General features: G+C 31.9%; 1 protein-coding gene across 2 annotated transcripts in view; it reads right to left on the bottom strand.

The window, feature by feature from the left end:
• Positions 1-15,415, bottom strand: part of LOC129750180 (uncharacterized) — a 250,958-nt gene that overhangs the window by 172,506 nt on the left and 63,037 nt on the right. Inside the window, exon 2 of one of the 2 annotated variants that reach the window (XM_055745431.1) lies at positions 922-5,226. The exons of the other annotated variant lie outside the window; for it this stretch is intronic. Within the exon in view, the coding sequence (XP_055601406.1) occupies positions 1,054-2,157 (1,104 nt within the window). The 5' untranslated portion in view covers positions 2,158-5,226 and the 3' untranslated portion in view covers positions 922-1,053. Of the gene's footprint in view, positions 1-921; positions 5,227-15,415 lie in introns of those variants that run through there. 2 annotated transcript variants of the gene reach the window in all.

Here is a 15,415-nt window from a genome sequence, read left to right on the forward strand (position 1 = left end):
AGGCAATATCAATGCAAATTAATAGCAAAAAAAACTTAATGTTATCAGCAGATTTTAAATCGTATGTTAGGCTTCCACAAAACCTTTCGTGATTATATTTTTAGAAATTACTAAAAGAATATTCTATTTTTGGATGCATACATAATTTTTTTTAACAAATCAAATTGTTTTTCGTTCGGTTTGGCAAAAAGGGGAATAAATCTGAGAATTTTTCAATGAAATCCGGGCAACCAAGCCGGATCGGACTTTTCTCAAAATTTGTATTAAATATCCGGGCAAACCCGGATAAAACCGGGCAACCTGCAAACTTAATCCTAATTCGATGTGACCTAGGCAAATGTTTTTTTTTGGCCCGCCAGCCAATCTCATTCCTGAAATTTGGCCCGCCTGTTGAAAATGTTAGCCACCCATGTCTTAAACCTTCTTCAAACGGAAAAACGGAAATTTTGTTGCATTGTACCATCGAAAAGAAAAAAGTAAAAATAATCAATTTTATCAATGTTGAATCATTTTAAAATTTTTAAAGAATTTGCTATTGTCTTCTACCAACATAAACACACCCTCATAAAAAAGCTCGTGAAAATTCTGAACAGTGTTACTTTAATTTCATATGAGTATTTTATATAAATTTTTGTCACGATTATTGCAAATTTTCAAAGGAATCCTAACATGTCCAAGCTTTAAAAAGTGTAATTCGAAATTTTCTTGATAAATTATGACCAGTTATCGAAAAATGTTTATTTTGAACGAACAACTTAAAAAATGGTTTGGACCCCGTGATGGTATTTTTTTTAACTCTCGAATTTTTTTTTTTTTTTTTTTTTTTTTTTTTTTTTTTTTTTTTTTTTTTTTTTATTGATATCAAAAATAAAATTACATAACTAAAACTAAAACTACATTAACTTTATTATCATCACTTGCCTTTCATTTCTGTAAATATTTTTAATTTTTTTTCTTTTCACTCGCTCATCATTTTTAAATTATTTTCTCAACTATATTCCAGTTACTGAATACAGCGAGAATAAAAACGAATATTCACTTACAAATATTTATCTATTTACTTTTTGAGCGGCACAATCCACTTCTTTTTACGATGCTCTGGCTTTTTTCCTGTTTCAATTCTATTTTCAATTGTTTACATTTACTCCTCGTTCTTTTCTGTTCAAATTCCAGGAAAAATACCTTGTCTGGCACAAAGATTGGTGTTCCAGCTTCCGATCCATTTGATGACTGGCTTTCATTGTCTTCATTCTTTTTGAGTTTTCTTCCACGCTTTGGAACTCGTTTCCATTGCTCCGACGATGAAAGCTCTTGAACCATCCGTTGCGCTACAGTACTTGTTTGCGAATTTTCCGTTATGTGCTCATCGACACTCTGCGCTGGTTGCGTTGATTCTTCTGGTTTTGCTTTTCTGATGGGCGTTATTGTTTGCAATGAGCTTTTGGTCTTATTGAGTACTATCGAAGAGCTTTCTGTTGGCTGAACACTTTCTGGGTTGGACAAAAGCGTTTCCGCAACTTGAGTTCCAGCTGCTATACTGCTGTACAAACGACCTTGAACCGAGACACGTTTCATTTCACCATTCCGTCGCGGGCAGTTAACCTTAAAATGTTCGTTACTTTGGCACAAAAAACACTTGTTCACCATTCCGTCGTGATAAAGTCTGGCCTGGAAGTCTCCAAATCGAAGCTTTGAGGGAATCTCCTTGCTGATCTCCATGTATACCCCTCTCACTGTAGAGAACACGGGGTAACCTGTGCTTCTATGATATTTCTCTCGTACCTGACTTCTTATTGTTCCGAAAGGTGCTAATGCGTTACATATTTCACTATCTTCCAATTCAGGAGGAAGATTAAAAATTCTTACGTACCTAAGGTTAACTCCAGCTTCCGTCATTGCAACTTCAGTAGTGGTTCCATTTACATATGAAAAAGTATGCACTGGTCGCAGATTACACACGTAAGAATTCAGCAACAGCTCATTATTAAATTTGACAAGGATTGATCGTGATTCTCTTTCTTTGTGTACCGAATACAAATCTTCCGGCTTGAAGCATCTGTCCTCACAGAACTGGAACATTTCTGCTTCAGTTGGTTCTGCTGCATCCTTTCCGAATGAAAATCGAAGAGTGTGAATCCTGATTTTAGGTTCCGACATTATTTCACGTGGCCTTTATAACCTCAAAAAATCAAAAGCTTCAGATACTTGTATCACATCACTACTTGGTATGGAAAAAGCTAAGAGAACTCAGTTGTACAACCGATTACTTTGACGTCTTGTAGTAAACTGCGAATTAAATCACTGAAAAATTAGAATATTATCATCTTTTCAAAATTTCCCAATTATAAAAAAAAAGATCTTTGATTCGTTTGTTTCTACATGATTGATAGTTTTTTTTTAATGAATCATGATTTGCGATATCTGAAAAAAATTTAAGAGAATTTTTAGATTTTTCATCTCTTTCTTCGAGGCAGGTTTAAACTCAGGGTTTCGGTGAATTTTTTTTGTTTTTTTTTTTATTTTGAAGGGTAATTGAAGAGAAATCACAGTAGTTAATAAGTTTAAAAACTTATGATATTCTTATGATACTTATGATATGATTTTTTGAACTGTTCAATTCTGTCTTTGAAATTCAAATTATTATTCTGAATTTAGAATTGTAGATTGATTCCTTGATCTTGGAACCAAAACTGAATTTCGGTTCCCTTTGCTAAATTTTCCCGGTTTTGAGTCTAAATTCCCGGTTTTTTCCCGGTTTTCCCGGTTCGATTTTCAATTCCCGGTTTTTTCCCGGTTTTCCCGGTTTTCCCGGTTTTCCCGGTTCTGTGGCCACCCTGAATATGATAAATTCAACTACAATTCTATGATTAATTTTAAGCATTCAATTATAGATATAATAGATTTTACTTTACTTTTCTGATTGGCCTCTAACATTTAACTATAACTATGATAAATTCAATTGTAGTGGTATAATTGATTCAACTGTAAATATGGTAGATTCTACTAAAAAATGTATGATTGATCTTAAGCACTGGACTATCAGTATAGTAAATTCAACGATATATTTATGATCGATTGTGCGATACTTGAATAAATACATACACATCCAAACACTACACGTACATAAGTGTAGTTAGTGTGTCTTCAGCAGACAACTGATGTTTACCAATGGCAAAAACAGACGCTATTTTGCAAAGATATAATTGAATAGCATACATTTGCCTGTTTGAATAAACTTGCGACCAAATTTTTCCTTCCTTTAGGTCAGTTCAAGCCACATGCGACAGCAACTCAATTCCAAAAAAAATCCGCTGGAGGAATCCTTGGACGTCCCAGTTGGATCCCAGCAAACATTTAAGAAGGTATATCACAGGAACAACAGAAGTATTCAAACAAATATACCAGATGAAAAGATTGTATTAAACTTACCGAAATAGTATATAGTTACAAAAGTGGAGGCGATATATCTCCAATGACAAAATTCCAACGATTCGATTTCCCAACAAAAAGATAAAAAACGATTTTAAGTAATTTGAGTAAAACGAAAAAAACTCCTCGACCCAGATTTGAATTCCAGTCCTCCGAGTTCGCTGTCCTGTATTTTACCACGATGCCAACTTATCAGACGATATGATACACGATATAGCTCTATAGGTGAGATTTTGTCTTTACGAACCGGTCAAAGGAAGAAAGGGAGAGACTAGATAGAGTGTCAATTAAAAGCCCGCCCATTTATCGTAAAACAAATCACTTTTAAACAGCTCGAATCGTTAATGTCGAATTAGCATACTCCAAACTTTTTGGAGATATATTTACGAATTGACTAAACTGCTATCCGATTCAACTTTTTTGGGCAAAGCTTGACGTAGATGAATCCAGAAATGGCTGGACAGAGCCAAAACCATTGATGTGCTGACTGTTAACAAAATCAAATCATTCTTTGTTACCATAAATTTTTTTGTGCTTTTATATAATAAAAAATAAACAAAATATATATAAGACCGAAAGGATGATAAAAATAAATCCAGGAACAATCTGAAAAAAAAAACTGTAAATATATAGTTGAACACAGAAAACAAATCATAGAAGCATAATCGATTCAATCATATTTATAGTTAAATCAACCATAGCACTAGAGTTGAATCTACAATATATAGTTGAATACCCAACAACAACCAGTATGTTATAGTTAAAATAGTTATTATAGTTATGATTGAATCAATCATACAATTGTAGTTGTACCTATCATATTTATAGTTGCACTTATAAAACCAATCATACAAATACAGTTGAATATTGAATTAATACAGTTGATCGAGAATCAATCATCAATATGATTTAATATAGGCGGAATATTATTGATGGAACTATACTTTGTTCTCCGTGTAATCTTCAATATTTTCAATCCCTACTGCATGTGTTATGAAAGAAGTGAAGGATTTTTTTTCTGAAAGGATAATGCCATTCGGCGCAAAATTTCTTTGCCAATTATGTGCAAATATCTTCATGCACTGTTTGGAGTAGGTCCTAATCTGTGGATGTTAACCACTATTTTTCCAGTTTTGAGTTGTTGATGGCTGACTTTCTTGCTGTTAAACGAAATTAAGGCTGACATTCGATTTGTCGGATCGATTAAGGCTCATCCCACACAGCATTTTGACGTAGTTTTCTAACACAGTTTTATTTGTAGTTCACACCGTATTAAGCTTTCCTGGACTCCTTTCCTGGACAAAAACTCATCAGTACAAGAATATACCACCGCCAAAGTTTTGGCTCATATCAACATCCGAATCAATTGCAAATCATGCTACCGATCCAAGAAATGCATTTTGTTGTGAAGTTGATGCAATCTAAAACCAATGAATAAAAAAATTCAAGGTAAAGAAAATATATTTTGACGGGGCCTTATTTCAAAATATTGAGTTTAAAATCTGAATATCAAATTAAAAAACCCGGAACCAAGATTATCCCTCCGGAGGTATAATTGTCCCTCTGAATAAAGATTTATAATCAATGTCTTCTCAGAACTCAATTTTAAAATACTGCATCATTCCAACGAAGAAGCTGCTTCTGCAGTTCAAACCGATGTCACAAACCCACACAGAAACTATTCAAGTTCACTTACCACACCACTTTGTGACTAAAATTGTTAGCAGAGGAGATGGTGCTTGCTGGCAATGATGATAATTTTGTCCTAGTCAAAGTTTGGGGTTTGAAGCCGCTTACCTGAAATAAGACAAGAAAAAAAAGAAACAACTTGTTAGTTAGTTCGATAATTGGTGTTTTATAAATAGATAGAATCGATCGATCATAAAAAACAACAACTTCGGGTAACAAACTCCTTGAGATTTACTCAACACGATCAACCTATTCAATCGAATGTTGTCAAAATTTATGTGCTATTAAATTTGGTCGTTTGAGCGCGAACTTGTATCGGAATTATGATAATCTAAACATGAGAAGAAGAAAAAGGATCTTAGAGCACAAAGAAGTTTCTGTAATGAAAAAAAAAACAAATATACCTAGAAGGAACCTTCATAATTGTTAAGAAAGAAAAAAAAGGAATCAAAGACGAGACCCAACTGAAGGTGCTAATGGACAACGAAAAACCCCCTCCCCTCGAAGATTGAAGGAGAAAGGTGCGTTCAATATTTAGTCGAAGGGAAGTAAGCCGCGAGGGAAAGGTTTCCGGGGTAAGACTTTTCGATCTACTACTGAATAATTTATTTGCATTTAGACGACGCCGATTTCTTCGGAACTGACTGCTGCTTCGCTATTCTGAGCCGTCTGGGTCTGGGACTGAGGCAGAAACCAATGTCACTGTAATACAGGTATAGCAGTAGGTAGGTTTTTTATTTATTATTTTTTGACTCGAACTGAACAGAGTGGTTTACTGGAACAAAAAAGGTCAACTACACACTTCAACGCTACACCCGGACGACATAGACTTGGATTAGAACTAAAGTGTTATTTACGTTTAAATGGAATCATCTTTTTTTTAATCAGATAAAAAAAAATTAAATTCACTTCATTTTGTGTTATCGGCCAATCCAAAAATACCTACAAGAATGGAACAGGAAAACAGGGAGGGAAGGCGTTTGATTAAAATTATTGTGCTAGTCAACGAACTTGGGCAGTGGGTTTTTTTGGAATTGCGTCGACGTCGTCGGTCGGTAATTCCAGGAAACCACACCATATTGACTTCCAGTACCAACTACAAAGGTCAGGGTCAGGATACTGCTGAAGTGCTGGCTGATACGAACGGGCAAAACAACAACGACGATATGGCAATAACCAAAACAAAACAACAACCAACCGTAGGCTGATGATGCCTCACGTGATCCAGTTGGAAAACTTTCATAAGAGATTTAATGGTATTTTTTTTTTTATTCTCCTCAAAATTTTAAGAATCTTCAACAGTTTCAAGTTGTTCTCTATTTACAATATAAATAAGCTTTATATTGAAAAAAAAAAATCCGACTTCTGAGCTTACATAAAAAGTAATCATTAAGGAAGGCACCTCGGATAATTTCATTCAGTATTTTTGAAAAATTTATGGTGATCGTTTCAAAATCTGCGAAATTGCAGAAGAAAAATAACAGATAACTGATTGTTTCAAAGTTGTGATGTGGATGAGTAACTGCAATCTTATAACCAAAGGACCTACTAAGAACTAAGAACTTTTCTAAACTATTCCTGAAGCACCATAAAGAACCATAGATATCTTATGAATTCAAATTTCTAACATATACTCTCGATTGAGTACTTGGATATTTTATTGATTCATTCTCAACAAACACGTATTTTTCACTAAATATGGGAGAAACTCTAAAAAGTTACTAAGACACCATACACCATCTATTAAAGATCTATCTTAAGGTTGCCGGTATTTACAGCACGTATTCGGGCCGGACAAATTCGGGAAATTTTACATTAAAAAACCTGGCAAAATCCGGGTATTTAATTTCAAAATTGACGACCGAAAATCCGGGCAAATTTGGTCAAACGCTAGAAATTACTCAACAAAATTCAAGAAAGACAATTAAAAAAAAATTGTTCATCAAATCTCATTAAACCATATTTTAGGCTTCCAAAAAACATTTCGTGATTATTTTTGCAAAACTCAATATATTTGCTAAAAAATTTCGTTTTGGAAGCAAAAATAACAAAAATATTTACAACACCATTTTTTTTTTGTTTGAATTGACAAATAATGTGAAAAAAATCCGGGTAAAATCCGGGCTTTTTAAATAAAATTCAGGGAACCGAGCCGAGTCGAACTGTTGCCAAATGTTACATACACGATCTTTTAAAGATCTATCTTAAGGTTGCCGGAATTTTTTTCAGCACGTATTCGGGCCGGACAAATCCAAGCAATTTTATAATTTTTTAATTTCAAAATTGATGACCAAAAATCCGAGCAATATCCGGGCAAATTCGGTCAAAACCCAGAAATTACTCAACAAAATTCAAGAAAGAAAATTTAAAAAAAAATTGTTCATCAAATCTTATCGACAGATTTTAAATCGTAATTTGGGCTTCCAAAAAACTTTTGATGATTATTTTTGCAAAACTCAGTATTTTTGCTCAAAAAAAACCGTTTTGAAGTCAACAATAAAACAAATTTACAACACAACATGTTTTTTTTTGTTTTATGTGCCAAAAAATGTGAAAAAATCCTGCAAAATCCGGTCTTTTTTCAATGAAGTCAGATCTATTAAACGATCTATTCAAGATCGATCTTAAGATTGTCAGAATTTTTTCAGCACGTATTCGGGTCGGCTAAATCCGAGCAATTTTATTTTAAAAATCTGACCAAATTTGAGCATTTGATTTCAAAATTGACGACCAAAAATCCGGGCAATATCCGGGCAAATTTTGTCAAAACCTACAAATTACTCAACAAAAATCAAGAAAGAAAATTGAAAAAACCGACCGATTAAATAATATTTTAGTCTACCAAAAGACCTTTGATGATTGTTTTTGCAAAACTCATTAGTTTTTGATCAAAAAATTCGTTTTGGAGGCAAATTTCTAGATTTTTTTTAGCAAGTATTCGAATCGGACAAATCCGGGCCATTTTTATATTAAAAATCTGACAAAATCCGGGTATTTGATTTTAAAATTGACGACCAAAAATCCGGGCAAATTTTGTCAAAACTCAAAAATTACTCAACAAAATTCGAGAAAGAAAATTGAAAGAAAGAATTGTTCATCAAATCTCATTCACAGATTTTAAATCGTATTTTAGGCTTCCATGATTATTTTTGCAAAACTCATTTTTTTTTTGCTCGAAAAATTTCGCAGGTTTTGGAAACACATGAAAAAATCACATTTTCCAAGCTAAGTTTTAATATAATATTTGGAATTTAATAATAATCCCGCAATCCAAATCCAAAAAACATTACTGAGATTACTGATAATTGAAAAAATAATGATTCGATATTAAATTTAATAAGAAAACATATCGAGCGTAAATAGAAAATAATTTTAAAAAATTGACACACTGCCAAAATTTACTTATGAGCAGGATGACCAGGCCAGTGAGTTTCCATTTTCGGATTGCTGGTTTTTTCCGGTTTTTCCGATTGATATTTAATGATTTTCCCTGTTTTAGAATACTGAAATAAGCAAGTTTGGACAAATTATATAAACAATTATTTAAAAGTTGATATGAAAGTTTGCCAAAACTCCATTTTTTACTAACGAAAATTCTTTATTTTTATGGTTTGGATTTAATGAAATTTGATTAAAATTAGTTTATTTTTCCTGCTATCGTTCTGAATATGACTATTGAGCTTTAAATTTTACAATATTGCCCTCTGAATTCTAAAATGGGAATCATCATGAACGAAGAATTTAGGGTTGCATAAATTTTCTGTAAATCAAAACCTTATTATAAATTTGGATTCATAATTCTAGTTTTGCTGATAGATTCCGCAGAGTCTTTTTTCCTTAAAAACTTTGAAATTTCATTTCAAATTTTGTTTAAAATCAGGTTTTTTGTTGAAAAACTTTTGAATTGCTTTTTTATACGTTTTTTAAGCCACAATTAATGGGACTAGATTCTGAATTTGGCAGAATAATATGAATTCTGAGTCTGAATTGTGAATCCGTCCTTAAAAATGAATATCTTAATTCGAACTTTTTATTTAAAATCCCAATCCAAATTTTAAAAATTGTTTTTAAGGTGGAATTTGCCTTTTAAATTAAGATCTTGTGTGTGAAAAATTCTTAATGAACTCGAATTTTGAAATTTGGTTCATCCCAACCTGAGATGATCGGGTTTGAATTTTAAGAACAATTTTTGGAACATGTCCCAACTTTTGGTTAAATATAAGTCATATAAACTAAACATTAATATTTTGTCAAAAACATACAAAGAAGGGATTGTGCTCATGATCTTTTGAATGAGATCAAAAGAATTGCAACATGTCATAAGATGGCTGTCATAAGATGATTTTGTAACCAATACACTTATGAATTTTTCGAACTTTTTCATCTTTATTTGTTTACCGAATTATTAAATTTTGGTGGGAATTATTTTCACTGCACTGCAATTCCTGTTAAAAGAAAGATGTTTAGATCAAACTAAGTTTTCGAGCTGTGAATCCAGTCGAAAAACTATCTAATCTTGACGTACATCAAATCTTAAAATTCTATATATTACCAAATTTCAAGTTTATGTCCACTTATTTCTTCTTTATCCAGATGATCAGGTTCTTTTTTCCCAACATTCTTGAAAAAAGTGCAATATCAAACGAAATATTAGGTTCATACATTTGTTATAAGTTTATTAATTTAAGACATGTTTTCATTATTCAATGCACGATATCCGTTAGCTTGGACTTAGTTGATACTCGAAAAATTTCTAAAATGTTTTAAGATAAAATATTTTGAAACTGGAATGGAAATACTTCAGAGCACTTTGGCTAAGCTCAAAACTTTCGATTTTTGTATAAATTCCCGACTTTTCCCCAAGGAATTTCAATCCCGATTTTTTCCCACTTTCGAGAAGAAATAGTAATGATGAAGTAAATAAACTTTAGATTTCATTTGGATTATTTATGAAAAAACCATCCTTAAGATATGTACCCAGTTTCCATTCGAAATTCCAGGTTTTTTTCCCGGTTTCCAGGTTCGATTTCCAATTCCCGGTCTTTTTAAGGTTTTCCCGGTTTACTGGTCACCATATATGAGTGACAAAATGTAATAAAATATTAAACCGGGATGGGAAAGCTAACTAAATTGTAAACAAACTAAATTTTTACTTTTAATAACTAAAACTGAACAAGAACCACAGTTTCAAAACAATAAAATAAAAAAAAACAGCAAAAAAAACTTTAAAAAATATGTTGAAGCTCTATAGAACAAACATAACATACTATGGATATAAATAAATTTAAACTGTGAACTCAATACAAAAATTACAAAAAACAACAACAAAAAAAAACAAAATATAAAAAAGCAAATAAAAAAAAAACATAGATGATAGATTAACAAAAATCAAGACAAAAAAAATATCTAGAAACAAGTTGTTAATAAAGCAAAACAATACGCTAAAAAGCAAAAATTACAGAAAAAAATTAATGAAAAAGTTTAAAAGAATGGAAACAAATCAAAAATCGAAGATAAACTAAGAATTCAACAAGAAATTTGTTCCAAGGAGACAAAAATGGTACAGTTTTTAAAACAGTGGGACTTATTCAGTGAGATCTAAAGTGTAAAAACAAAACTTTTTGAGGGTGAAAACAGAAAGTTAATCCCTGGTTAAATAAAACATATCAAAAAAAGAAAAAAGAAACAAATTACGAAATACCAAAAACCGAAAACCGCGAAAATTATTAAATATTATTAAAATTTTTAATCTGTGACCCAAAGATGGGTCTTGACTCAAACATTCAGTCAGCGAAACTTTTTTTGTAGAGAAATGAATCCAACTTAGATGAAATTTCAGGGACTAGATAAGGGAAAATTGATGTTGAAAAACATCAATCGGTGCCAAAACACCGAATTTGGTTGGATATCCAAATACGGCAAACGCATCATTTCTCATCATAACTGACAACCCGTGCAGTATATGAGAAGGCAATGCAAATCTTGCCGTGCCTAAAATATCCAAATTTGTGTCCAACTACCGTAAGATGAAAAGATGGGAATAGAAATAGACCAAGAAAAATGATTATGATCACATGGGAGAACTATTCCCTTCATTCCGATAGACATCGACACTCAACCAGTATAATATTCATACGCCAGGTTGGTCTCCTGTAGTAGAATGTTAATACATGGGCCCCGGAGAGGCGCAAGATGTGGGTTCAAGTCTCACCGGGAGACAAGGCGAATTTTTTTCGCATGTTTTTCAACATCAATTTTCCCTTATCTAGTCCCTGAAATTTCATCTAAGTTGGATTCATTTCTCTATATTATAAAAATTATTATTAAATCTAAAAACAAAGATAATGATAAAAAAATGCTTTTTTGATAAACGTATCAGCATTCCAGCATATAAAAATGTATTGAAAAAAATATCAATTTCGAAGTCTTACTTAGGTCCAAATTCGAATTTTGATATTTTGTATTCCAAATTTCTATGATTTTATTTCAGATTTAGATTTCAGAGTTCAGATGTCGGATAACATATTCAGATTTTTGAATTCATGTTCAAGATTTCATTTTAAGATTCCAAATTCAAGTTTCGATTTCAGATTTCAATTTGTATTTCAGATTTCAATCTATATTTCAGATTCAGATTTTAGTTTCAGATTCAGATTCCAGATTCAATTTGAATCTTATGATGAAAAATGTAAACAAAAATTTGAATGAATCTACATCTGAATAAAACATTTTATCTAAAATTTGAAGCTTAAATCTGTTCAAATAGACTTCGACTCGGATAAAAATCCTAATTTTTGGTCTTAAAAATTAATAGATATTCAAACAACTGCTGTTTACATTGATCTCCTTTTAGCCGACAAGCAAATTCAAAACCAGAAATCCTAATCCCCCTATACCCTACCTTCACCAAGTGCAAAACTCAATGACCGGGGAGCAATAAAAATTACATTTTTAAGCCCAACGCCCCGCAACCGCGTGGCATACTAATGAGGCTCTAATTCAGCGCGAAGGGGTAAGCAACGTGTAATAATTTCTCACCGGATTTGCGAATTACCTTTGATGGTTGTAGCCGAAGTCGTTCTAGTACCTTTAAATCAACTTCTATCCAAGGTGGTTTCCTTCAAGTGTCAAACACTGTGTAAAACCCAATAAAATAGACCGAAATTAGTCATTCCTACTTCTGTATGAAGTTAGTGGAGAGATTATCATTTTTAGCGTCTATCTAATTCATAACATTGATGTTGATCGACATAAGCAGTAGTATTGTTTTAATTTATTATGGACAATCACGTTATTTGATCCGGGAAAGAGGCGACAAATAGTAACCGGGTCATTTCGGTGCCAACATTCGTATATTTCTATTTTAGATCTACACGGCTTTCGCGGGGATATACCGGTGGTTTTGGCAAGTTGACATCGCCCTGATTGGGTTTTATTTTTGGACTTGGCTGGGATCACGAGACTTGTATCAGCAGCAGGATGTTTCAATCGCGTGATTTAATGGCCTAAGAAAGTAATTTAAGCTGAGTGATACTAGTTTTATATGGCGACCGTGACATTTTTAATGTGTTTACGAATGAACATGAATTTCATATGGCAACCGTCATATTTTTCAAAATCCAATAGGAAAAAAATACCTTACGGGTTCAATTCCTCTTTCCCCGCATCGACTTGTAAGGGGGCGCCACCCAAAAGTCGTTGCACCGGAAGCGCTGTTCCACATTGACGGGGTGTCGCTATCGGGCCATTCAAGCGCCGCCGCCGCCGCGCGTTATCAGCAAGCCTATAAAAAGACACATTCCTGGTGTGCATATCTGGGACCGCAAATGGCGTGGGGAAAATTTTTCAAATCTACTACACACCGCAAAAGCCTGCAGCAGCAACAACAACGACAAAAACCCTCTAGTATGAATTAAATTCCGACCGGGCCAAATGCTCAGACGAGGCAACGGGAGGGATGTTGTTGATTGGATACGCGGGGTTTGTTTTCATTCTCGAATGCAATTTACGTCTCGCGCGCGCGATAGAATACCCGCCAGGGGGTTGTGTTGTTGATGCAATCATTGAACGAAACAGAACCCGAATGACTAGAGCATGTCGACGGCACACGGGGAGGGAGGAGGTTTGTTGTTGCCTAGGGAAGTGGCAGGCAAGTGCAGTTTGCCAGTTAATTGTGGGGTTTGGCGAGGCGAAGGGGGTTGTAATAATTCCATCTGATTGTAATTGGAAGCGCCGTCATTTGGGTACCACAGCTAGAGGGAGCTAGACTCAGAGGAAAGTGTTGGCGTGTTACCGGTTCGGTCTGAAACGGATAGCAATCTAGATGTGTGATACACCGGAATCGCGCGGTTGATGCCAAAAATATGTTGTTTTTTTTTGCTGTAAATAATCATTCGAACAGTATCAAATATCAACAGTTTTACGTTATAGTTTCGAATATTTGAAAGGCAAAAATAACAAAAGATCATTTTTACGCAATAAATGTAATGAGCTGTCAGGTTTCTTTGAAGTTTCAGAGAGTTCGGGGGTTTTCAATGATTTTAAATTGAATATTTCATGAATTAATGGGTTTGGCTTTATCGAAAGTTATTTTGAACTGTACAAAAATAGTAGATATTTAAATGTTGACATACAGATATGACGACTGTTTTCAAGACAAAATATTCATAAAATTGAAAGCCATGAGGTTGATGGTAGAGTAACATGTGCGCATCCCCACATTTAGCTTACATTTTAAATGACTCAGCCTTTGCTCTACATCTTCGGTATTTACACATTTCCATACATCTTGGTTCTCTCCATTTTTTTGCTAGCTTTCCAATTTTGTAATACAATCACTGTCTTCAATCACATTTTTTTTAAAACCGCCTTAGGTTTATAGGATACTTGCAGTATCCTGTGAAACCATTAAAATAAAAAAAATAGACTTAGGATTTGAAATTCTGTTCTAATTAAGGAGTATCAAGAATATTTGATTTAAAGGGTCTTAGTTACGCAAAGTATGTTTTCACTGTAAATTGATATCAATCTAACCGGAAATCGGTGTGCTACTCTTGAAAATATCTTCCAAAGACCAATTTAACTTAAAGCATAGTTTTGTCTCGTATAAAAACGACATAATGCTTTATGAAACATTCTTTTACCACGGTGGTTTTTTTTTAAATTTTATACCAATATATTTTTATTGTTTAAATTGTTTTTTCTATATTTTTATAATGCTTTTTATACCTAAAATTTTAAATTTAAATTTCATTTCATTTTATTTTATCTTAATTTTTTTATTTAATTTTTTTTTGTTTGATATTTTTTTTTTTCATTTTTATTCTTTTCGATATTTTTGAATTTAAAAAAACATTATTTTTTTAAATCTTTTAAATTTTTATTTTCTATTTATTTTTTTTTAATTTTTTAATTTCTTTAACTATATTTTGACTTTTTTATTAATTTATTTTTTTTTCTTTTTTCACTTTTTTAAATTTTTTATTTCCTTTTCTATTTTATTTTCTGTTTAAATTTTTTATTTATTTATGATTTTTTTTCATTTCCTTTTTTTATTTTTATTTCCTTATAACTAGTTTTTAATTATATTTTAATTATATTTATTATAATTTGAAATAATTTTAAATTTCTTTTTAAATTTTCGATTTGTTTTTTTTTTAATGAATTATTATTTAATTTTTAATAGTTTTTTTTTATTTTCTTTTCTATTATTTTTTCACATTTTTATGTTAATTTTTAATAAACTTTTGATTTTTTTTTAAATTTTTTATTGCCTTTTAAATATTTTTTTTTTTTGGTTTTACAGACGTTACGTTTTAACGTTCTAAAGTGGTGCTAAAATACAACAAAAAAAACAAAAGTTTTTTTTTTTAAATTATAAAGTACTCAAAATTGAAAAAAAACATGAAAAATTCAAAAAATTAAAAAAAAATCAAACAAAAGACTAAAAATGACAAAAACAACTGAAAAATGATGAAGAATGAAAAAAATAGCGAATAAGACAAAAATCAAGTAGATTATTAACAAAACAAGAATAGTGCAAAATGCATCAAAAACATGAGAAAAATTAATTAAAAAACTACCAAAAATGGTCAGAAATTGGCTAAAAATAACGTTTATGATAAGAAAAATAGTTATTATGTATAAATAAAAGAAAAAAAATTAAGAAAAAAAACCGTTCGATTTTGGCAACATTCGATTTTGGCAACACAAAATGTTCGGGCATGTTGCCAAAAACGAACGGGGTCTGTATTTTATTTTTTTTTAGTTTTTTTTATTTTTTTTTATTTTATAAGGC

This window comes from Uranotaenia lowii, chromosome 2 (assembly GCF_029784155.1).
Source record: "Uranotaenia lowii strain MFRU-FL chromosome 2, ASM2978415v1, whole genome shotgun sequence".
Taxonomy (NCBI): Eukaryota; Metazoa; Arthropoda; class Insecta; order Diptera; family Culicidae; genus Uranotaenia; species Uranotaenia lowii.